This window comes from Lissotriton vulgaris, chromosome 5 (genome assembly GCF_964263255.1).
Source record: "Lissotriton vulgaris chromosome 5, aLisVul1.2, whole genome shotgun sequence".
Classification (NCBI taxonomy): domain Eukaryota; kingdom Metazoa; phylum Chordata; class Amphibia; order Caudata; family Salamandridae; genus Lissotriton; species Lissotriton vulgaris.
In genome coordinates, this window is record NC_141693.1 from 1272729316 (window position 1) to 1272750789 (window position 21474).

General features: G+C 43.0%; 1 protein-coding gene across 1 annotated transcript in view; it reads left to right on the plus strand.

Annotated features, from left to right (window-relative positions):
• RNPEP (arginyl aminopeptidase) overlaps positions 1–21474 on the plus strand; it is a 345377-nt gene that overhangs the window by 306450 nt on the left and 17453 nt on the right. Inside the window, exon 10 of the mRNA XM_086923117.1 lies at positions 1365–1507. Coding sequence (XP_086779243.1) covers positions 1365–1507 — 143 coding nt within the window. The remainder of the gene's footprint in view (positions 1–1364; positions 1508–21474) is intronic.

Here is a 21474-nt window from a genome sequence, read left to right on the forward strand (position 1 = left end):
CCGCTTCCATCAAATCTTGTATGCAGGGCCATAAGTATAAGATCAACATGGCAAATGGAACCTTCAAACCCATTTCTACTCCAACACAAGGTTTGAAGATTTGCAGACACCTAGTCAGTTTGACTAAAAGTAAAAAATACAGGGTACATACTCTGGAGCATCTGGTAGAGAAAAGCTCCTTAAAATAGTTCTTGACGATCCAGACATTAGGACCAGCAATGGTGTTTCATACAGTTGCATTCTCGTCTGACCAAGGCTTTGGGCCTGTGAATCCTTAGTCTACAAGCATCTGCTCTGAATTTATATCTCCACAAGTCGGGTAGCTACAAGAAGCTAATCTCTGGCCTATACAACACATTAATAGACAGCCTCTACTCTAAGTTCGCCACTAAAGCCCTGAGGAACAAATGGAACAGGAAACATACAAAGCAATATTCAGATGAAGAATGGGTGGAGCTTCTATGTAACCATAACAATAGCCTCAGAGAATCTTGCCTGACATTTATCTACTTCAAAGTCGTATATGACTGTTAATGGAAACTATACAGAGCAAACCTATCTCACGCATCATAATGCAGGAGGTGTTAAGACCAGAACAAGGCTCTTATTCTATAGCATGGGTCATCACTACAGCCTTTCTCTGACTTTTTTGGGCTAAGCTATGGTCACTGAGCGATTTACAATGTATTTCTTTCCCAGAACTGGCCCTCTTGCACAATACTGGTGACCAGGTCGGGCGCACAAACCACAAAAAGCGTTGGCTAGATTCACCTTTGGCAGTGGGTAAAGTAGATTTCTTTAGACTGCTAATCCTCTTATATCCCGACTTTTAAGGAATGGTCAGAAGCCATGAGGCAAATGGCACAATGGCCTAATTTGCAAGTTGAACGACCAAGTATCGACCTTCAAGGATATATGGGGTCCTTGTAGCCAGACCTAGTTCCAGACCATCCTAGATTCCTCTCACCCCCTGCCCCGTTATCTGTTGTCTATCAAATGATGAAATACCTTACTTTAGTGCAGTGTTGCAATCTAATCTATCACGTTTTTGTCAACCCTAATTTTCTGCATATATCTTGTTAATAATTGATAAATTACCTCTACATAATAGCGATGCCTCCCTCAAACTTGGTGGTGCCCTCTGAGGGAAGACATGTGTGAAGCTGACTCGCCTATTTCTCCTGGTGTATTCTGGTGGAATGTGTGACATCAGCCCCTCCCACGATGACCCGTTGAGGCCCTCTGAACTACAGATGTAGTGTGGATGGTGTATGCGGGCCGTCCTTGGCACAAGAGTGGTTAAAGAAGATTGTATTAAAATGAGAGTGAATGAATGTAAACACATCTGTTTTATGTTTTTGAAGGGAATATAGTGGAATTAGGTGAAGCTTACCCAAGGATTTCAAAAGCCAAAAATGCTGAACTTCGTCTCAGATGGTGCCAGCTCGTTCTGAAGAACAACTACGAGGCACATTTCGGCAAAGTGAAGGACTTTCTGCACAGCCAGGTTTGTCAAAGTTTTTTACACCTACTGGCAAGAAAATATTAGAAAAGGATTCTGGTTGTGAGGGAATAAGAAACTCGTAGCTGAACCAGCAGTTTTAGTGCAGTCCTAGTCCCCTAAATCTATGAAAAATAAAAAAAATTCTGTCCATGTTGGACTGTGATAGTGAGAGCATTACTTTGTCTTAAAACAAGTCAATTTCCTTAGACTAATCCATTTTTTTTACAACATCCATTCTGTTAATGTTCTTATTAATTTATTTTTTTTATTCATTTATTTTCTATTCTTCTGTAATATTATTGACATTGTTTTAACTTGATTTTCTGGAATCATGGAAGAAACATTTTAAATGTTGTGGTGTTTTGTGGCATCAACCTGGAGATTATATGTTTTCCACTCTCTCCCATCTGTTAATATTATAGTAAAGCACTAAGTAAAATTTCCTAGTTAGAGTGAAAGAACTTTTCAGATATTTTAAGGCCACGAAGACGAGGTTTAAACTTTATTACTTCTATTATTTTCTTAAGCAGCCAAATAAAGTCACCACTGAAATAGATCTTTACTGAACATTCACACTGTTATCTGGTAAAACTAAAGAACCATCACACCCATGGAGTTACATTACAAAATCAGATGTTGACCTTCCTCTATAGAAGCCCTCAGAAGAAGGACCTCTTCTTTCTTTTTGTGAAGTCTTAGCCACTGTTTAGAAAGTCCCATTCATTATTCTTGCTTCTGTTCCCCATCTAATAAAAGACAAGTCTTATGTAGTTCTAGTCGGACACACTACTCCATCATCTAATGAAACAACCAGCAAGACCCACAGTCATTTACTGAGACCATAATTATAAATATTTATGCCACCAAATCTCAGTTCCAAATGACTCTCATTTAATACTTTATGCATATGGTCAAGTCTTTGACCCCTACTGGGATGGCTGCATTAAAATCACAGGGCGGGATTATCCTCGCCTCTGTATCCTTGGTAGAATTGAATGCTTCCCAACAGTAACTAGGAAATTTTCCATTCCGTTGCTGGATACTTCTACTCACAGATTACTCACCTTTTGAATACACCCACATGCGTTGTGGGACATGGTAAGCAATAATGTGCATGCAGTTACAGATGATCTTCATGTCAACCTTCAACGGGTACTTCAGGATGGCTAGGACGTGGCGGAGTACATGATGCGATTGGACCTGGACACTACCAACTCTCTGAGTAGAGCAGTTGGTACCAGCGCTGAGCTTCGGCACCATGTATGGATACGATCAAAAGGCTTCTCAAGTGATGTCCAGGCACCACATTTAAAAAAATTATTTTATACTAGGAAATAAACTGCAAGGGTTGCTAGAAGCTTAGAGGTTAAAAGAATTATAACTCAGACACTCCTACGCTATATTGGTGACCTGGAAACCAGGAATGTTTTTTGTATAATCAAGTGAACAAACATCCTTTTTTGATATTAAGTTGGGCAAAAGAACTAAAAAAAATGGTTCAAGGAAATTTGTGTTTGTTTGTGTATATGTATATATATATATATATTCACAGAAAAAACCATAGGTTATACTCCATATATAGTTAGGAATTTGCATTTACAAAACCTTGAAAATTCAATGAAAAAACCATTGGTTTTAGGCCATATATAGTTAGGGATTTGCATTTAGAAAACCTTATTTTACTCGCATAAAACCATTGAAATTCCATATATAGTTATAAGCGCTAACTATATATCGCGCACCCGCAATCCACTGCTGATGATGTCACATATTACATCATTCATGACATGGTTAGTGACATCACTGATGACATCACTGATGACATCTCAAATGACATCACTGATGACATCACTGATAACATCTCATTTGACATGACTGATAACATCACTGATGATATCATTCATGTGATAATACCATGAACCTCTTCAGACTCTAATATAACCTTAGATACAATCAGTGTAAACAGACAATCACTCATCCATGGAGTTACTCACACACCTAGTCAGTTATGCCAAAAATCAATCACACCTCCATTTTCTCAACTATACAGTTATACACACCTTACTTATTCAAACATATACTAACACATATTTACTTTACTCTCTTATACAATCTCTGATACATGTTCACAATGATCCATACAGCCACTCACACATTCACTAGCTCTTATGCACAGTTATTTATAGATGTCAACTCTCACATGTACTGTGTTTTACATATGTACTTAATTTGACATGTAGCACTGAGATATCCATTCACTCACTAATACACTCATGCACAGTCAACCGCCCATACAGCTGTTTCCACATGCAGTTTTGAATCTATACATATAGTGAATCAACTACTCACACATCTATGTACAGAGTCACACACCTTCCAGCCACCCATACACACACACTCAGTTTCCCATACAAATACTTGGACAACCAATCAACCCATACAGTTACTCATATAGCTACTGATCAACATATGCAGCAGTTTGTAGAACAACAGATATAATGATGCACAAATTAAAACAGTTTAGTCACTAACCCATGCACTCAGTGAGACACATTTAATCACTCACTCAATCAGTCAGTCATGCACCTAGTAAATCCTTCATCCAGACACTTATATATCCACACATTCATCAATATGTAAAACATATTTTAACTTTACAGAAACATACAGTCACTGGATGTTGTAATCAGTGATGTCATCAGTGATGTCATTTGAGATGTCATCAGTGATGTCATCAGTGATGTCACTAACCATGTCATGAATGATGTAATATGTGACATCATCAGCAGTGGATTGCGGGTGCGCGATATATAGTTAGCGCTTATAACTATATATGGAATTTCAATGGTTTTATGCGAGTAAAATAAGGTTTTCTAAATGCAAATCCCTAACTATATATGGCCTAAAACCAATGGTTTTTTCATTGAATTTTCAAGGTTTTGTAAATGCAAATTCCTAACTATATATGGAGTATAACCTATGTTTTTTTCTGTGAATTTCAATGGTTTTTTAATAGCAAACATCAAAAGCTGTCAAATGTCAAGTACGTGATAGGTAAAAACGTTTTCGTGTTTATGCACGCTGATGTGCTTTGAACGCTGCCCCCCCCCCCCACTCCCCTCTTTTCTCTTAGTAGTACTCTCTCTTTGCAGATAGTGAACGGTAGTTAACGCAGACCTTTACCCCTGTTGTAATCCGTCGTACCTGCTTGTCTCTCCATTTGATTGATTATTATCCAAGCATTTACTGTTTTACAATTGGTTCTCTTTGGATCATTCTCTATTTACAAACAAGCACAAAGTCGCAATACTCTGTTTAGTCTTTGCAGATAGTGAAAAATCGTGTAAAAAAATAAAAGTAATCGAGCAAAATCAGTAGACCACTAATTCGATCTGTTTTTAACCTCGGTAAAATACAAACATTAGGAATAACCCTTCATGAGAAATACGAAAATAGTGAAATGAATTGAGCTCCACACCATGAGGGCTGCAAAACAGCTCGACTCCGCCACCCACACCGCCAAAAATAACAGCAAACCCTATGCAAATATTATAAATATACACAACACACCACCAAAGAAACAGAATAAAACATTTTATTAAATAACTATTTACATAACTATTTTATACTTTTTATTGCCCGATCCGGCTAGCTCAATCGATGGAGCATGAAAGTCATGCACTGATAACAAGCGTTGAGAGTTTGTAGAATGATGTCTTCAGATTTTCCACATACAGTGTAGTGGCGCGAACTGGCAGGGGGCGTTTGGATTCTACCCCTTCTCCAAATAAGATTTTCATACGTGAATGTTCGTTCATGCTTTTTGTCCCTGAGTTGCTTCCATGTCACTGCCTTACATAAATGGCATAAGTCCTGGTTATTGAGTGCCATACTTCAGAGTTCTAAGCAGTTCTTGTAACACTGTTTAAACCTTATTTGCACCTGCTGCAGCTTCACTATTCAAAGTAGTGGGGTCCATTTGTGGACCTGACTGCATTGGAAAACAATGTGATACGGTGCCTCCCTAAACCGCTTGACGGAGGCTCCCGAGGGGCGGTGAGATGGCGCGGACTGAGAGGGGGCGCTTGGCTCCTGCCCCCTCCCCAAGTCGTGTTGCCCTGGTGAGGCCTGAGATCGCCCCCGGCATAGGTGGCCGGCTCCCGGGGTCCGGCGGAATTTTTTCCCTTTTGAAGAATCTTTCATTCTGGACCTTGTCCCACAATCCGTTTCACCTGAAGACACGCTGTCGTAGGGCGCCCCTTTACCGTTTTAGTTGCCATTCTGCCCGCTTTTGGTACTCTGTGCCTCTTCCGCCATTCAGCTGTTTACCGCTCGCTCTTGCGACTACAACGTCTCGCTCACCATGTAGTTGAGTTGCTCCCGCTCTTAAGATTTGACCGAACTTTTTGGACTGCTGAAAGCGGTGGAATTCCGACCGCTGGTTGGTGGAGACATTTTGACTATATTCTGCACCTGCATTGTCGCGTAATGCGTCATATGACGCGACGCGTTAGCGCACCCGGATGTGCTCCGGTGCGCAAGGCGCAGCTTCCCGGAAACGATCCAGAGCGCGCCGCGCAGCGCGTAACGTAAGCATAACAGGTCATGTGACTTGTTAATAAAACTTTTCATTGGTTCATTTTACTTTTCTTTTCCTAATTATGTAAGACTAGGTCATGTGACCTAAAAATAACACTTTTCATTGGATTAAAACATTTTTTTTCCCCAAACGATGAAAGCCCCACCTTGTTTCTGGATGTTTCAGACTGAAGCTGGCGTCACCATGAGAGCACCACCATCTTGTAGCTCCGTCGTGGCCATTCCGCAAGCAATCATGGCAGCCGCTCCCCACCGGAAGCCTGCGGGAGTCGAGGGCCCCCAAGACTTTTGTACAATCTTCAAGGCTGAGGGGACGCTTTCGAGAATGGAACCCAAGCCCTGGCAGACAAGCGTCCGAGTTCCAAGGTGTCCCAGGGCCATTTTACTGGACCAGGCCCAAATCCGAAGAGCCGGCCGCCATTTTAAGAGTCCTGTGGAAGCCGCCTACCGCTGCACCGCAAGAGTGGGAGCAACTCAACTACATGGTGAGCGAGACGCTGTAGCCGTAAGAGCGGGCGGTAAACAGCTGAATGGCGGATGAGGCACAGTGTAGCAAAAGCGGGCGGAATGGCGACTGAAACGATAAAGGGGCGCCCCACTACAGCAGACAAGCCTCCGCCATGTGCTTCAAAACTGCATATGTATCTCGTGATATCAAGGTTGGGCAACCAGTACAGAACAAGCAGTTACGAGTCCCATTTACACCGGCGCCATTTTGGGCGCGGCCGGGCAGGTCCAGGATCTACTGAAACATAAAAAATGAGGCTGACGTCTCTGAAGCAGTTCACGAACAGCAGGACATAGCAAATAAACATGAACTCTCTAAAGCTGTTAACTCACTGCAGAACAAAACAAGTGAACCTGAAACCTCTGGAATAATTGTCGCTCAGAAGAACAACACACAAAACTCTGTAGTGTCTGTGGAAAGTAAAACAGAAGGGCACTGTAGTTTCAGACACACTTAACACTAATGACTTAACAAAGATATCGTCTGTCTATGAAGCAGCTGTCACAAGGAAATCCCTAACGCATCAGCATTCTCGGAAGAGGTTGACACAGATAACATTTTAAGGAACAAAGAAAGACCTGTTCACTCTTGACACCCCAGGTGCTGTGTATATTGCACTATAGTGCTGCATCGACAAAACGGGCAACCCTATTGATGTGGATTTTTCATTATTGATTATTGTAAAGAAATGGCGACTCCCCCCTTTAGCAGATTAGCTAAATGTTTGCGTAATTTAGGCATAAAAGTTATATTATTGTTGTTGTTGTTGTTATCGTTATAGTTCTGGTTAATTTAAAAAAATGGTTAAATATATTTACAGTTTTTGTTGCGTTCGTTATATTTAAATATTAATAAAGTTTTAAAATGTAACTGTCTTGGAGTACTATATTTTTTTAAAAAATCGGGTGAATGGGGCCTTGAATCGGGTTATTGTCATGTGTGGGCTTTGCAAGTGTACTGCTACAAGATCGGACATTTCAAACTCAAATGCACGTTCATTTTCTTACCTTTCCGAAACATGGAGCGCAATAGCAGGCAGAGAAAGGGTGATGCACGTGTTGAACACTGCCTGGCCTGCAAATTGCTGCCAGTGCCCCCCCCCGCCCCGAGTACTTCACAAATCTTTAAAAGACCATGCGCTTGTTCAATGGGAAGTGGATAACATGGCTAAGAGCATTTGCTGACTAATGCATGAATATCGCTGACTTTTCAGCGATATTCATGCATTGCGGCCGTTTTTTATCGCATTTGCGATAAACCTTGCTAATAGCAAGGTTTATGTGCGATAAAATTCGCCGAAGTGCGGCGATAATTATTGTCTCTAAACAAGTTAGAGTCAAAAATTACCGCTAGTTGTTGGAAATATGCCCCCGGGTTTTTCCTTGCAGGAATCGGGAAACGAAAGACTAGCACTGAAATCAGTAGTCTCACACCTGAATCGGGAGGGTTGGCATGTCTGGATACTCTACAGCTGGAGCCATACACTACATCCGCAGGGCTAGGTGATAGCCTAGGTCCGGCCTGGACAATCGGACACAGAGGAAGAGAAGTGTCAGAGGGTGCGGTAGTGAATAGGGTGAAAGGGAGGTGTCGAACGGGCACAGGGTGTGATTCTCAGAGAAGAGCAGCGCAGATGGGGGAAGTATATGGCCCATGCATGAGAGAGAGAGCGGGGGTGACCATTGCGTGGGGGAGATGCGTGCGAGGGTGGGGAGCCATGCTGAGAATCGACGGCGTGCAGAGAGTGGCCCTGGTCAAGGCATCTAAAATGGCTGCCGTGCACGACAAAATTGTGGCATTGGACAAAAACGCAAGATGGCGCAGACAATGTTTATCAATAAGGATTCATTTATAACAAAATATTTACTCGCAGTGACAAAATGGTGTTCAACACTTCCTGATTTCCATCGAATCGAACGTTAACAAACGTCACGCAGCAAAAAAAAAAAAGCTCACGCACAGAGCGGTTTTTAGCCATGTTATCCAATGGAAGGTGGATAACATGGCTAAGAGCATTTGCTGGATAATGCATGAATATCGCTGACTTTTCAGCGATATTCATGCATTGTGGCCGATGTGCGGCGATAATTTTTGTCTCTAAACAATTAAAACGAAGCACAAAATGGCGAATTCCCGTTTCGCTACCAGTTTGCGGCCCAGTTCGCGGCCCGTGAAGCGCTTCTACCGTGAAAAATATTTTTTTTTTTATTTTCCCCACGGGACCCTTTAATAACCCCAACAACATTCCTAGGGGGTCAAGAGGGGTATACCTTGCCCCCTTTCAATAAATTCCCCCTTCGTTTTTCACCTCTTCTTCTCTCTCGATCCTACCGAGAGATAAGATGGCGGCCGCTCCGGACTATTTAGAATGTTGACAGACACCGGAGAGCCAATCAGCTTTCTGTTATCCAATGGAAGGTGGATAACATGGCTAAGAGCATTTGCTGGATAATGCATGAATATCGCTGACTTTTCAACGATATTCATGCATTGTGGCCGATGTGCGGCGATAATTTTTGTCTCTAAACAATTAAAACGAAGCACAAAATGGCGAATTCCCGTTTCGCTACCAGTTTGCGGCCCAGTTCGCGGCCCGGGAAACGCTTCTACCGTGAAAAATCATTTTTTTTTATTTTCCCCACGGGACCCTTTAATAACCCCAACAACAATCCTAGGGGGTCAAGAGGGGTATACCTTGCACCCTTTCAATAAATTCCCCCTTCGTTTTTCACCTCTTCTCTCTCGATCCTACCGAGAGATAAGATGGCGGCCGCTCCGGACTGTTTAGAATGTTGACAGACACCGGAGAGCCAATCAGCTTTCTGCGCGCAAAGTTCCGTTTCGCGAAAAGTAAGCGGACCGGATCGCTGCCCAGAGCGCTGTTACAGATATATATCTTGGTTTGAACGTTAATTTCTCAAAAACTACTGGAGCACATATATTGAGACCTAGCAAAGGCACATCGGGCTAACAGTCCCTACAATTTTGCCAAGTTTCGTGCAAATCCATTCAGCCGTTCGAGCTAAAAGTGAGTCCAACCGCCCTATGGAAAAATGAATGGAAAAAACGCGTTTTGGGACCCCCCTTTTTTCTCAGCCCCCCCTTGACGAAACTCCACCAAATTTTCAGGGGCTGCTCAGAAACAAAATGTGCCATTTTCCTGAAAATTTCAGCCGATTCCGTCCTCAAACGCCAAAGTTATTAGGCATAGAATTTTCAGAAATCCCATAGGGAATTAATCCTAACTATATATACCTACTGGCGATAGCCAGTAGGTAATATATATATATATATATATATATATATATATATATATATATATATATATATATATATATATATATATATATATATATATATATATATATATATGTTGGTTTGTATATTGTGTGTATATATATATATATGTATGAGTTGTGTGTATATATAGATATGTATAAATTGTGTATATATTTATGTCATAAGTGAAATATAATCAATCAGTGCCAAAATGGTTTATTAAAAGAAACCGTTAAAATAAGCTTATAGCATTCGTTTGAATGGCTTAATTATTGGAGAACTTAAAGAGGAGTCTGATCTATTTAAAAAAAAAGAATAAATTGATCAGTAGCAGATATTTAAAGGTATCTGTTCTGAAAACAAGATTGAAGTATAATGATTCCGTAGGTGTCATTCTTTTTTGCTATGTTGTTATTTACCCAGATGCCTATGGGTTAATTGGGTTTCCCCTGTTGTATACATGACAGGCATCATAGATGGGACATGTCATTTGAAAGCACCCGTCGCTTTGGGGACCAGGCAGGCTCGCACTAGAGTGCTTCAAAGAAAGCAAGGAAACCGTGTGCCCTCTTGGCCGCATACCACCCGTACAGCATTTTCACCAACAATATTGACTCCTTCGAAGCTTCTGAAGGGGCATCCAACAGCAGCAACACCTCGCCTCTGTAATCTTGGTAGAATTAAATGCTTCCTAACAGTAAATAGGAAATTTTGCATTCTGTTGCAAGATCTGCAGGTGATAATTAGCAAGTTCTGCTGGATGCTTCTGCTAACAGATTCCTCACCTCTTGAATACACCCACGTGCTTTGTAGGACATGGTAAGCGACAATGTGCCTGCAGTTACAGATGATCTTCATGTCAACCTTCAACATGGTACTTCAGGATTGCTGGACGTGGCAGAGTACATGATGCAATTGGACCTGGACACTACCAGTAGAGCAGTTTGTAACAGTGTTGAGCTTCGGCAGCATGTATGGATACGATCTACAGGCATCATTGAAGGACATTTCATTTGACCACACCTGTCGCTTTGAAGACCAGGCAGACTTGCACTAGAGTGCTTCAAAGAAAGCAAGGAAACCGTGTGTGCTCTAGGCCCTGTACTACCCGTACAGCTGTTTTCCCAACAATATTGCCTCTTTAGAAGCTTTTGAAGGGGCATCCAGCAGTAGCAACAACAGACCTCCAAAGTCTTTCAAGGTAGATATTCTTGGCATCCTGAATCCTACTCATAGATCACGCCAGGATGCATTTGCGGGCTCTACAGTGAGATCTGAAGTCTCAGTGGTCTCTGCACTGTGAAAATTCAGATTTCATCCAGGTGTCGTCTGAGACTGCAAAAGACCTGCAGTGTTGACTACTGGGCTGCTACTGGATCAGTGGCAGACCCCAATCCCATGCAGAACTAGCAGTTGTGATGGATGCATCATTGATATCATCTCGGAGAACTGGTGATCAGATGATTCTTCTCCAACGGAAACCTGACTTCACATCAATCTGTTGGAGTTGTGGGCGATTCTCTTGCCACTAGGCATTTCTCAGATTCATCAAGGGTGAACGGGTACAGGTTGTAATGGAAACCACCACTGAAGGTCGTACTACAACAAAGCAAGGCAAATAGGGTTGTGGGCCCTGTGCCAAGAGGGACTGTGCCTCGGAACTGGTTGAGTCGACAGGACATCTTCCTTGTTGTATTGCATGCCAGGATCTTTTAAATCCATGGTGTACAAACTCAGCCAGCATTGCCTAGCCAATCACGAATAGTAGCTACACTCGGAGGTGGCGCAGGGCATCATCCAAAGGTGGAAAGAACCCTGGCTTGTTCTTTTCGCCACTGTAGAGAATGCACAGTGTCCAAATGTTTCCTGTGACAGTTCTCACTCTGAGATGTTTTTCGGTTTGACTTGAGCTTGGAACGCCTGTATACCTTCTCCTACCTCTCCTGCCCAAAGTTCTGAAGAAGATCAAGAACTAATTGGCCCAGGTCATCCCAGTGGTGCTGGATTGAGCCAGGCAAGTATATTACTTGGAACGTCTGGCCTTTAGCAACTGCTATTTAGTCCGGCTGCTTCTTTGGGAGGGCCTCCTGTTCCAATAGAAGGGCAGGGTCCTACACCCAAGCCTAAACAACTTAGATCTCAGATGACTGTCATTCATCTTCTTTTAATTAGTATATTCTAATAAAAATGTGAGTGTCTAGTACAGTGACAGCAGGTTGTGATTATTCAAATCCTTTCTGTGGGAACCACATTTACTAACATGATTTGCGTGCAAGACTGTGATGCAGGGTCCGGCATTGTCATCGAGGCTATTGTCGATTAGACGCGAAGGTTGTTGCCTAGGATAATTCGTGCAGTGGTGGTTCCGAGGCTGTGATGAACTGTGATGCTGCATTTACGATCCACCATGCAGCAGCGATGCATCAGTTCTGCTCTGGATTGCGCAGAGATGTTGGTTCCGCTGGATCCACAGAGACTAGCCTAGTACCGTAGGCTCACGTCCAAGGTTCCAAGACTGCGGTGGGATCACTTGGCAGGGTAGACTCCCAGATGGCAGAGTCTAGGTGCAGGTGCAAAGCTGTTGAAAGCCTTTGTCTTGAGGATTCAGATCAGGAGGCCAGCCAACTAGCCCTTGGAGTCTTTCTGGGTTCAAGTGAAGCAGGCTCAGTTCTTCTCCCCCAAGCAAGAGAGCAGCAGGTCACCAAAGCAGGACATTAATCCAGCAGAGTGTCAATCCTTTCAGCAGTACAGCAGTCCTTCCTGGCAGAATATCCACTGGTCCAGAAGTGTAGTGAAGAGTTGGTGTCTGAGGTAGAGTATTTGTACCCTGTTGTGCCTTTGAATTTGAGAAGATGCTTCTAAAGGTTTCCCTTTGAAGTCCCCCGACTTCCTGCCTTCACTATCCTGCCTCTAGACTAACTACACGGGGTATGAAGCCCTTTGTGTGTAGACAGGACACAGCTTATTTAAGTGTAAGTGCAGATGTGCCCAACTCCTCCCTCCCATCCTGTCCGTGATGGCCTATCCAGGCACACTAAAGCTCCCTATAGTGTGTGGCTGTCTATGAGGTATACACAAAGCTCAACTGTCAGTTATGCCAGTCACATGATCCAGATACAAGCTACAGGCACTAAAGGGCCAAAGCAGGAAAATACCAACTTAATAAAAGTAAATTTAAATTGATAAATTGATACTTGTATAGCGCACTACTCACCCGCAAGGGTCTCAAGGCGCTTGTACGAATACCGCTGTGGAACCCATCCTGGCTTTCCCTGTGAGGCGTCCACTCCTGGGCTCCCCCAAGGTGGAGGCCAGGCATCCTTAGCGTTGTGGGGGCCATGTAGAGATTAAGCAAGCTATATCCCAGAGTTGCAGAGTGGGACTCCATGATTGGAATAGGCACAGAGTCGAGAATTATCAGGTCCGTGGAATTTTTGAGCCCAAGACCCGCCGAGGCGGGGGAACTGAACCCTGGTCCCGGGCTAGACCTCTGCATCAGGGTCTGCCGCTGTAATCATTGAGCCACACTTATCCAGAAGTGCCATTTTTAAAATTATAATTTGAAATCCAACTTCACCATAAGTCAAGATTTTTTACTTGCAGTAGAAAGACACCAAACATGAACTGGTACCTGCTCCCATTGGGAAATTACAGCTTATTAAATGTAATAAGGTAACACCAAAGTCAGTCTGTGGGAGAGATAGGCCTTGCAGTAGTGACAAATGAATATAGGTGTTTTTCCTCACCAAGACATGTAAAACTTAAAAGTACATGTCTGTGGCGCGGTCGCGAAGCAGACAGGGACACTGATTAGGTGAAACAGTGTTTTATTTTCAATACAAGGAATTGGATTGACTTTAAACAGTTCAAGACTTCCCGAGGTAAATGGGGAGGGGTTGATTGCCACCTTCTCTCTTCCGTCAGAGAGTGTGTGTGGAGGACTTCGCGCGCTTCTATTTGGTCCGGATGTCGTTCGTTTCACCAGGGCTCCCAGTATTCAAGGCAAAAGGTAAGCAAAAAAAAACAAAACTTGAGGGTGAGGTTCTGACACCCTAAAATATGTTCACAGAACGAGAAGTGAAGGGAGAAGACACCCTACTCCACCACCAGTGCCTTCTTATTTATGCAGAGAAGGTGAATCATGTGCCATTAGGTAAGATGTGTATAGCGCATATCTAACTACCTCCACCCGGCTGCCCAGAGGGAGTGCTAAGCTCGGTGCCCCAAACCGGCCCGTACCTTGTCTAGCCACTTCCCTCCTGGAACGTGGCTGGCTTTTCGGCGATGCCGAATGGGGTCCGGCTCCCTCTTTGCTTCCCCGACACCGGTGGTTTCTCGAGTCGGTTTCCCGTATGTTCCTTCGTCCTTGTCTCTGATATCCGTCCCTCCCGAATTCCGTGGTGCAATGAGGAAAGTTCGTACGCCCTTGTCTTCTTCCTCCTGGTCCCAGCCTGTCGTTTCTCTCTCGACCCGGACGCCGGTTTCTTCCCGTCTCTTCCGTTTTCAGGGCTATTGGATCACCTGATCCCGTCACGTGACCGGACGAAGGGTTCCAGTCCGCGCATTTCTTAAAGGAACAGTCCAGTCCTTGTTCCGCGGTCCATGCCTGAAAGTGGAGGAGAGGACACGGTGAGGGGGGTAATGGTCTATGGTAGCGTCCTAGAATCGTGATGGCACCCCGTCACATACCCCTACCCCAGCCTGTTCCCAATCGGGGAACAGGGAAATGTGCAAGAGGAAGTCCACATTCCCGTTGTCGGTACTTTGCGATGTCTAACCTCAAAAGGGAAAGGTTGGAGTGAGAGGAACCATCAAAGGATTCATGGGCTATTCCCCTTGTTTCGACTCATCCAGAGGAGTGGGGCATGGTCAGTATACAAGAGGAAATGGGTTCCTTCTAGGTAGTAACAAAGTTTCTCTACAGTCCATTTAATCGCGAGGCACTTTTTCTCTAGTGTAGGGTAGCGTTGTTCGCGTGGATGGAGTTTGCGACTAATGAACAATATGGTATGTTCAATACCTGTCTCAGATACTTGTGATAAGACTGCCCCCAATCCATTATCAGAGGCGTCTGTCTGTAGAAGGAAGGAACAGCTTGGAAAAGTTAGTAGAGCGCAAGATGGGGCTAGAGGTGATAGAGATTTTTTCAGAGCCTGAAAAGGCTGATATAGCCATGGCTGTAGATCTTTTGCCTTGGTTTCCTTTTTCAGCAAATCAGTGAGGGGTGCGGCCAATACTGAGGTATAAATCTTAGATTCAATATTCAATATATTCATTAAAGATTTGGAACTCCTAGGAGGTCCACATAAAATACATTCATAGAATTACAAATAAAACAGAAACACATAACAAGCATAATCACAAACCATTATAAAAATTATCAAGAGCCTGCCTTCGATTAGCTAAATTTCAATAAGAAAAAACAAACGATATTATCAGAAAACCTGATTGTACAGTACTTGAGATTTTCCACATTATAACTCCTAAGATGATATATTGGACGTTATATAAGCTGACAGTTCATTTGCTAGAAACCAAAAGTTCCATTTCAACTAAAGAATCAATTTAAACTTAGAGATAGAATAAAACATGGGCATAATCAGACCTGTGCAAAAAGCAATTCAGGAGCAACCAGCTCACAAGAGAATAACCTCCTGAATCCCACTGCATAGAAGTTTTTAGAATGAACAACAGAACATAGTGGGAAGCATAAAGCAACCTAACCCTAATTATGAGAAAAATAGCAGTTAATAGCTGCCTATCAATGTGTAAAATACAAATTAATAAAACTAAAGACTACTACAGATGGAGAGCTATCTAAAAGGCTGGCTAAGGGGATAACCACCCGTTTGAAAAGTGTACTAAAAAGGTAAGAGAAATTAAAAAGTTTTAGTCCCACTGCTTCGTTTTTTGTCCAAAATTGATAATCTCGTGTTGGTGCTACATTTTATAAACAATCTTATAAAAACATCATTACAAGTTTAAAATATATACATGAATTCCTTAAAATAATTAAATAATTTTACGCACACTGCTTCGTTTTTAGGACAAAAGAGATAATCTCGAGCTGATGCTACGTTTTTTAAAAATCTTAGAAAATATCCAAGAAGACCTAGGAAACCCCTCACTTTTTTTGTGGTGGGAAAAGTTGTGTGGATAATTGCTTTTATTTTCTCTTGTTGGCGTTCTCTCAACCCGTTCCCAAGGACATAACCCAAGAACTTTACTTTTTGGAATCCTATTCTTGATTTGATTGCATTTATATGTAACACTGCTGTTTGAAGGGCCTGGAGAACCTGAAGACAGTGATTGAGGTGATGTTCCCAGGTAGGACTGTATATGATGATGTCGTCAAGGTAGGCGGATGAATTTGCCTGCTGGTCTAACAACACCCTGTTCATGAGTCTTTGGAAAGTGGCAAGTGCTCCATGTAGGCCAAAGGGTAGGACGGAGAATTCATATAAACCGGAGTTAGTAGAAAAGACTGTTTTCTCCTGGTCCTGTGGTCTAAGGGTCACCTGCCAGTACCCTTTTGTGAGGTCAAGAGTGGTAATGTACTGGCGTCTCTGAGTTTTTCAATGAGCTCATCTACACGAGGGAGGGCGTAGGAGTCGCATTTGGATATAGCATTGACAGCCCTGAAATGGATGCAAAACCGGACAGAGCCGTCGGGTTTTGGTACTAGAACGATTGGTGAAGACCATTCGCTCTGAGACCACTGTATGACTCCCGTAGCAAACATCTTACTGACCTCCTGTTGTATGGCTTCTCTACAGGAGACATGGCTTGGCAATTCGGGCTGGACTGTTCCCATGTGTCACAGGATCAGACTGATTTGCATATGGCAATGTCTGAACTGGGGGGGTGGAGTGAGCTAAAGAATGATGATGGATTAAACCCAGATCAGTTGACTGGGAGTGAGTATTTGATTTGCTCCAACGCTCCGTACATCATCCCCTTTGGTATCGGTTTTTTCTTTATGGACAGTGGGAATGCAATAGGGTTTTGGTTTTACAATTTTGCCGGGTTGAGTGTGGGTAGAGTGTTCTGCAAAAGTGCTTTTTCCTGGGAGATCAGAAAATAAAGAAGCGTAAGGACGTAAAACATCCTGTAGGGTGTTTCTCTGTTCTACAGAGAGTTCACTGTTGATCACCAATTGGTGAAGAGTGGTATTGGTATTCTTTATAGATGTAGCGGTATGAAGATCTCAAAGAAGTGGCCCTAGCCATTTCTTTAACAAATTGATGTGGTACAATTATGTTCTTTTAGGGGTGTTAGACCTATATTGCTCGTAATGTTATAGGGGCCTTGCCACTCGGACCCAGTCCCCTACTTTTAGGTGTCTCCATTTGTTGCCTCTATTGTAGAATACTTGCTGTCTGATCTGAGCCTGCTGTAGATTAGCGTCTGGAATTCTCTTAACTTGTGGAGTCTGGTGTGTGTGGCTTGTGTATAATCAAGGAAGGATTTGGTTTCCTCTTCCTTCTCTTGTTCCCAGAACTCCTTGGATATCTCTAACAGACTTCTGGGATCCCGACCAAAAAGGAGCTTAAACGGGGAACAACCTAGGCTAGTCTGAACTTGGCTTCGAATGACATATAGAGTTATAGGGAGAAGCATGTCCCATTCCTTGCCCACAACAGTCAACAGTTTTTGTGTGTGTCAATTTAAGGGTGGCGTTGTATCTCTCACACAAACCATCAGTTTGTGGATGATATACTGATGTTTTAATATGTGATATGTCAAGGAACATACAAATCTGGGCCATTAACTTAAAAACAAAGGGAGTTCCTTGGTCCGTCAGGATTGTACGGGGGAAACAGACCTGGTAGAATAATTCTAACAACTTGTCACTGATGTTCACAGTGGTGGGAGCACGTATAGGGAATGCTTCAGGATAATGGGTTGCATAGTTTACAATGACTAAAGCATACAAATTGCCCTTCTTGGTCCGAGGTAGGGGACCAATGAGGTCCATGCCTACCCTTTCAAAGGGTCTTCGGATGACTGGGAGTGGTTGTAGGGGAATAGCTGGATGTTTATACTGATTTTTCTTTTGACATAGCTCACATTCACGACGAATTTTGTGACATGTGAAAAAATTCCAGGCCAGTAAAAGTGTTGTAATATTATCTGCGTTGTCTTTGGCACACCTCTATGTCCCGCCAATAAGTGTGAGTAGGCAAAAAACAAGACCTGTTCTCTAAAGGCCTGTGGTATCCCAATTGAGGGCGATCCCACGGATTCCCAATCCTATAGAGTAACTCCTTTTGGATTTTAAAGTGTGGATAGACAGGGGTAGGGTGGATCTGTCTAGCATGCTTCCAGGCGGTTTGTAGGGTGGGATCATGTGTCTGACTGTATCTAAAACTCCTGTCAGAAAGCCAAGGTGTCTGTACCTATAGAAAGTCCCCATATGCCATCTTGTTTTTGATTACGCGTGCCTTTCACATGCAAAATGTATACAGTATGCACGATTGAACAGACATGATTAGCTAACTTTTACTGAATAGTCTTAATTAATAAGTTTAGAAACTACACTGTATAGTTAAGTTCTATGTTCTTCCCCACTATCAGTGTCTCACAACCTACTATATACTGCCTACTACATACTGCTATCGATTACTGTTGGTTATTGTTCCCTGTTACATCTACCATTCTAATCCCTTCCTGCGTCGCAGATGAACGGCAATGCCGTCGCAGTTCCTAAGTTCTTTTGAGAGGTGAGGTGGGAGGGGGGAGGGAAGGAGAGGGAGTAAGGGAGGGGGGGGGTGCTCAGAGGGAGGCAGGGGAAACAAAAAATCTGGATTGTTTCAGCATGTTTTCTGTGTTTATGGTTAATGCTTTTTCTCAATTTTATGTCTACAAAAGTACTACTTATCGTTATTTCAAAGGGGCCCCAACGGAACACTCATTGAGATCTCCGTACTATTAGCCTATCCCCAGAAATAGACCACGGTAACATACTCAACACAAACTCAAAATACGTTAGTTCAACAGACACCATTGTAACAGCAACACACGAGAGACAGAACAGACTTAGCGAAACAGCTTACTCACTCATACTCAACACTCGCCTACTACTCTCTGGCCTATTCTTTAACATTATACCACCTGAACAAGAGCGACACCATAGTAACCAATGACTCGCAATACATCTATTTCGGAGGGCCTTAATATTGTTTCCTTCAACGTTAAAGGCCTCAACCACCCGGTCAAAAGGAGAAAAGTTCTGGAGTATCTGTCCAAATCCAAGGGCGACATCCTCCTCCTGCAGGAAACTAAACTGTCAAAAGATGATGCTGAATTTATGAACCAACATTGGATCTCTCACAATCTTTGCTCTCCAGCAGTTAGCAAAAAGAGGGGGGGGTTCTTACACTAATAGCTAAGAAGTCCAACATCTCCGTAGTTTCACACACTCCCGATGATAACGGCCGCTTCATCATGGCACACCTCCAGAGAAACGAAGATCATATCCATGTCATGAACCTATATGGCCCCAATAATGACGATCCAGAGTTTTGGGATTCATTAACCCCAACCCTAGAATGCGTACCCCAAGGAGAATTACTAATTATGGGAGGTGACTTCAACCTGCCACTAGACCCAATCACCGATCATCACTCGAATTGCTCCTACCACCCTGCACGATCGCATACTAGCTTACACCGCCTATGCTCCAGATTCAATCTACACGACTCGTGGAGACTCCAACATCCTGACGGCCGAGATTACACCTTCTACTCGCCTCCTCACAACTCCTACTCGAGGATAGATTATATCCTCATTAACAGCCCCTTCACTCACCTCATTGAAGAAACCAGTATTGCCCCTAAATTGATTTCCGACCACTCAAGCATACAGACCAAACTAGTGGGCTCCAGTTCCATTCTCCCCCCTAAAAGATGGAGATTCAATGACGAAATTATTTCTGAGCCGGAAAACAAGCAAAAGATCGAGGCTGCCATCCTAGACTACCTCAACATTAATGACACCCCTGATTCAGACATAGCAAATGTATGGGAGGCTCTCAAGGCCACTCTGAGAGGAGTAATCATAGGCATTCGAGCTCAAGCTAACAAAAAATTAAACAAGGATTTATCCACTCTGGAAGATAACATCAAAAACCTAGAAACCGCGCATATGGCAGATCTCCAAAATTCTCAGATTTTAAACGACCTCACTAAACTCAAATATGAATACAATTCGATACTCAGTAGAAGGGCGGGGGTCTGGGTCAACAAGTTCAAGGCTCTAAGGACTTGTGAGGGCAACAAAGCTGGGAAGATTTTAGCGTCATATCTAAAACATAAAAAAATGCAGTTCAACATCGCCTCAATTAAAGATAGCAGCAATGACATCCAAACAAAGCAGAACCTAATTCTCAATACATTTAAATCATTTTACCAGGACCTGTATAAAAACAATCTAGACTTTAACTCGGAAGAGTGTAACAGGTACCTAAACTCACTGGGTCTACCTAAACTCAAGGACACACTGAACTCTCCAATTACCCTACAGGAAGTATCAGCATCCATTAAATCACTTAAATGTAAAAAAGCACCGGGCCCTGACGGGTTCTCGGCCAGCTTTTATAAAGAACTCACGAACTCCCTGAGCCCGACTCTTTTAAAACTTTTCCAATCCTTTAGCGTAACGAAAGGTATTACCAAATCGATGAGTGAAGCTACCATTATAGTCATACCTAAAGAAGGTAAAGACCCCCTGCTGACCAAAAATTACAGGCCAATCTCCCTAATTAACTTAGATTGCAAAATATACGCAAAGATTCTCGCCACACGTCTAAACTTACAACTCCCAAAGCTAATTAGTACATCACAAGTAGGTTTCATGAAACAGCGCATGTCTAACGATAATACAAGGATTCTCTGTCACGTCATTGAAAAAGCCAGACTACTCGCAGCCCCAGCCGTAGCCATTACTCTCGACGCAGAGAAGGCGTTCAACAGAGTCTCCTGGCATTTCCTCAAGCGCTGTATGTCCGTCTTTAACCTGGGGGAAACATTCACTGATTTCGTTATGGCCCTATACTGTTCACCATCCGCACGCATTGCTATAAATGGTTCATTGTCAGACCCCCTTTCTTTGGAACAAGGGACAAGACAGGGCTGCCCCCTCTCCCCTTCACTCTTCCTCTTAGCGATGGAACCCTGATTGCTAATGTAAAAAAAAATGAGAACATCAAAGGTGTGAAATTCGGGGACAAGTGCGTCAAACTAGCCGCCTATGCGGACGATATCCTGATTGTAACAGAATCACCAGACTCCTCCATCCCTGCACTAATGACTACTATTGATACTTACTCCTCCCATTCAGGATACAAACTTAATCGGGATAAGTCAGAGGTCAAACAACTCAATATTTTAACGCCCAAAGAAGTGCTGGGAAACTCAGGGCTATGCTGGCAACCAGAGTTTGTGAAATACCTAGGTATCGAGTTTGGTGACTCCCTTATGGAGACCCTCCAACGAAATGAAAAGATAACTTTAAATAAAATCAAGACCCAACTAGAGGGATGGTCCCCTCGATTCATTACTTGGTGGGGGCAGAGTGGAGACCA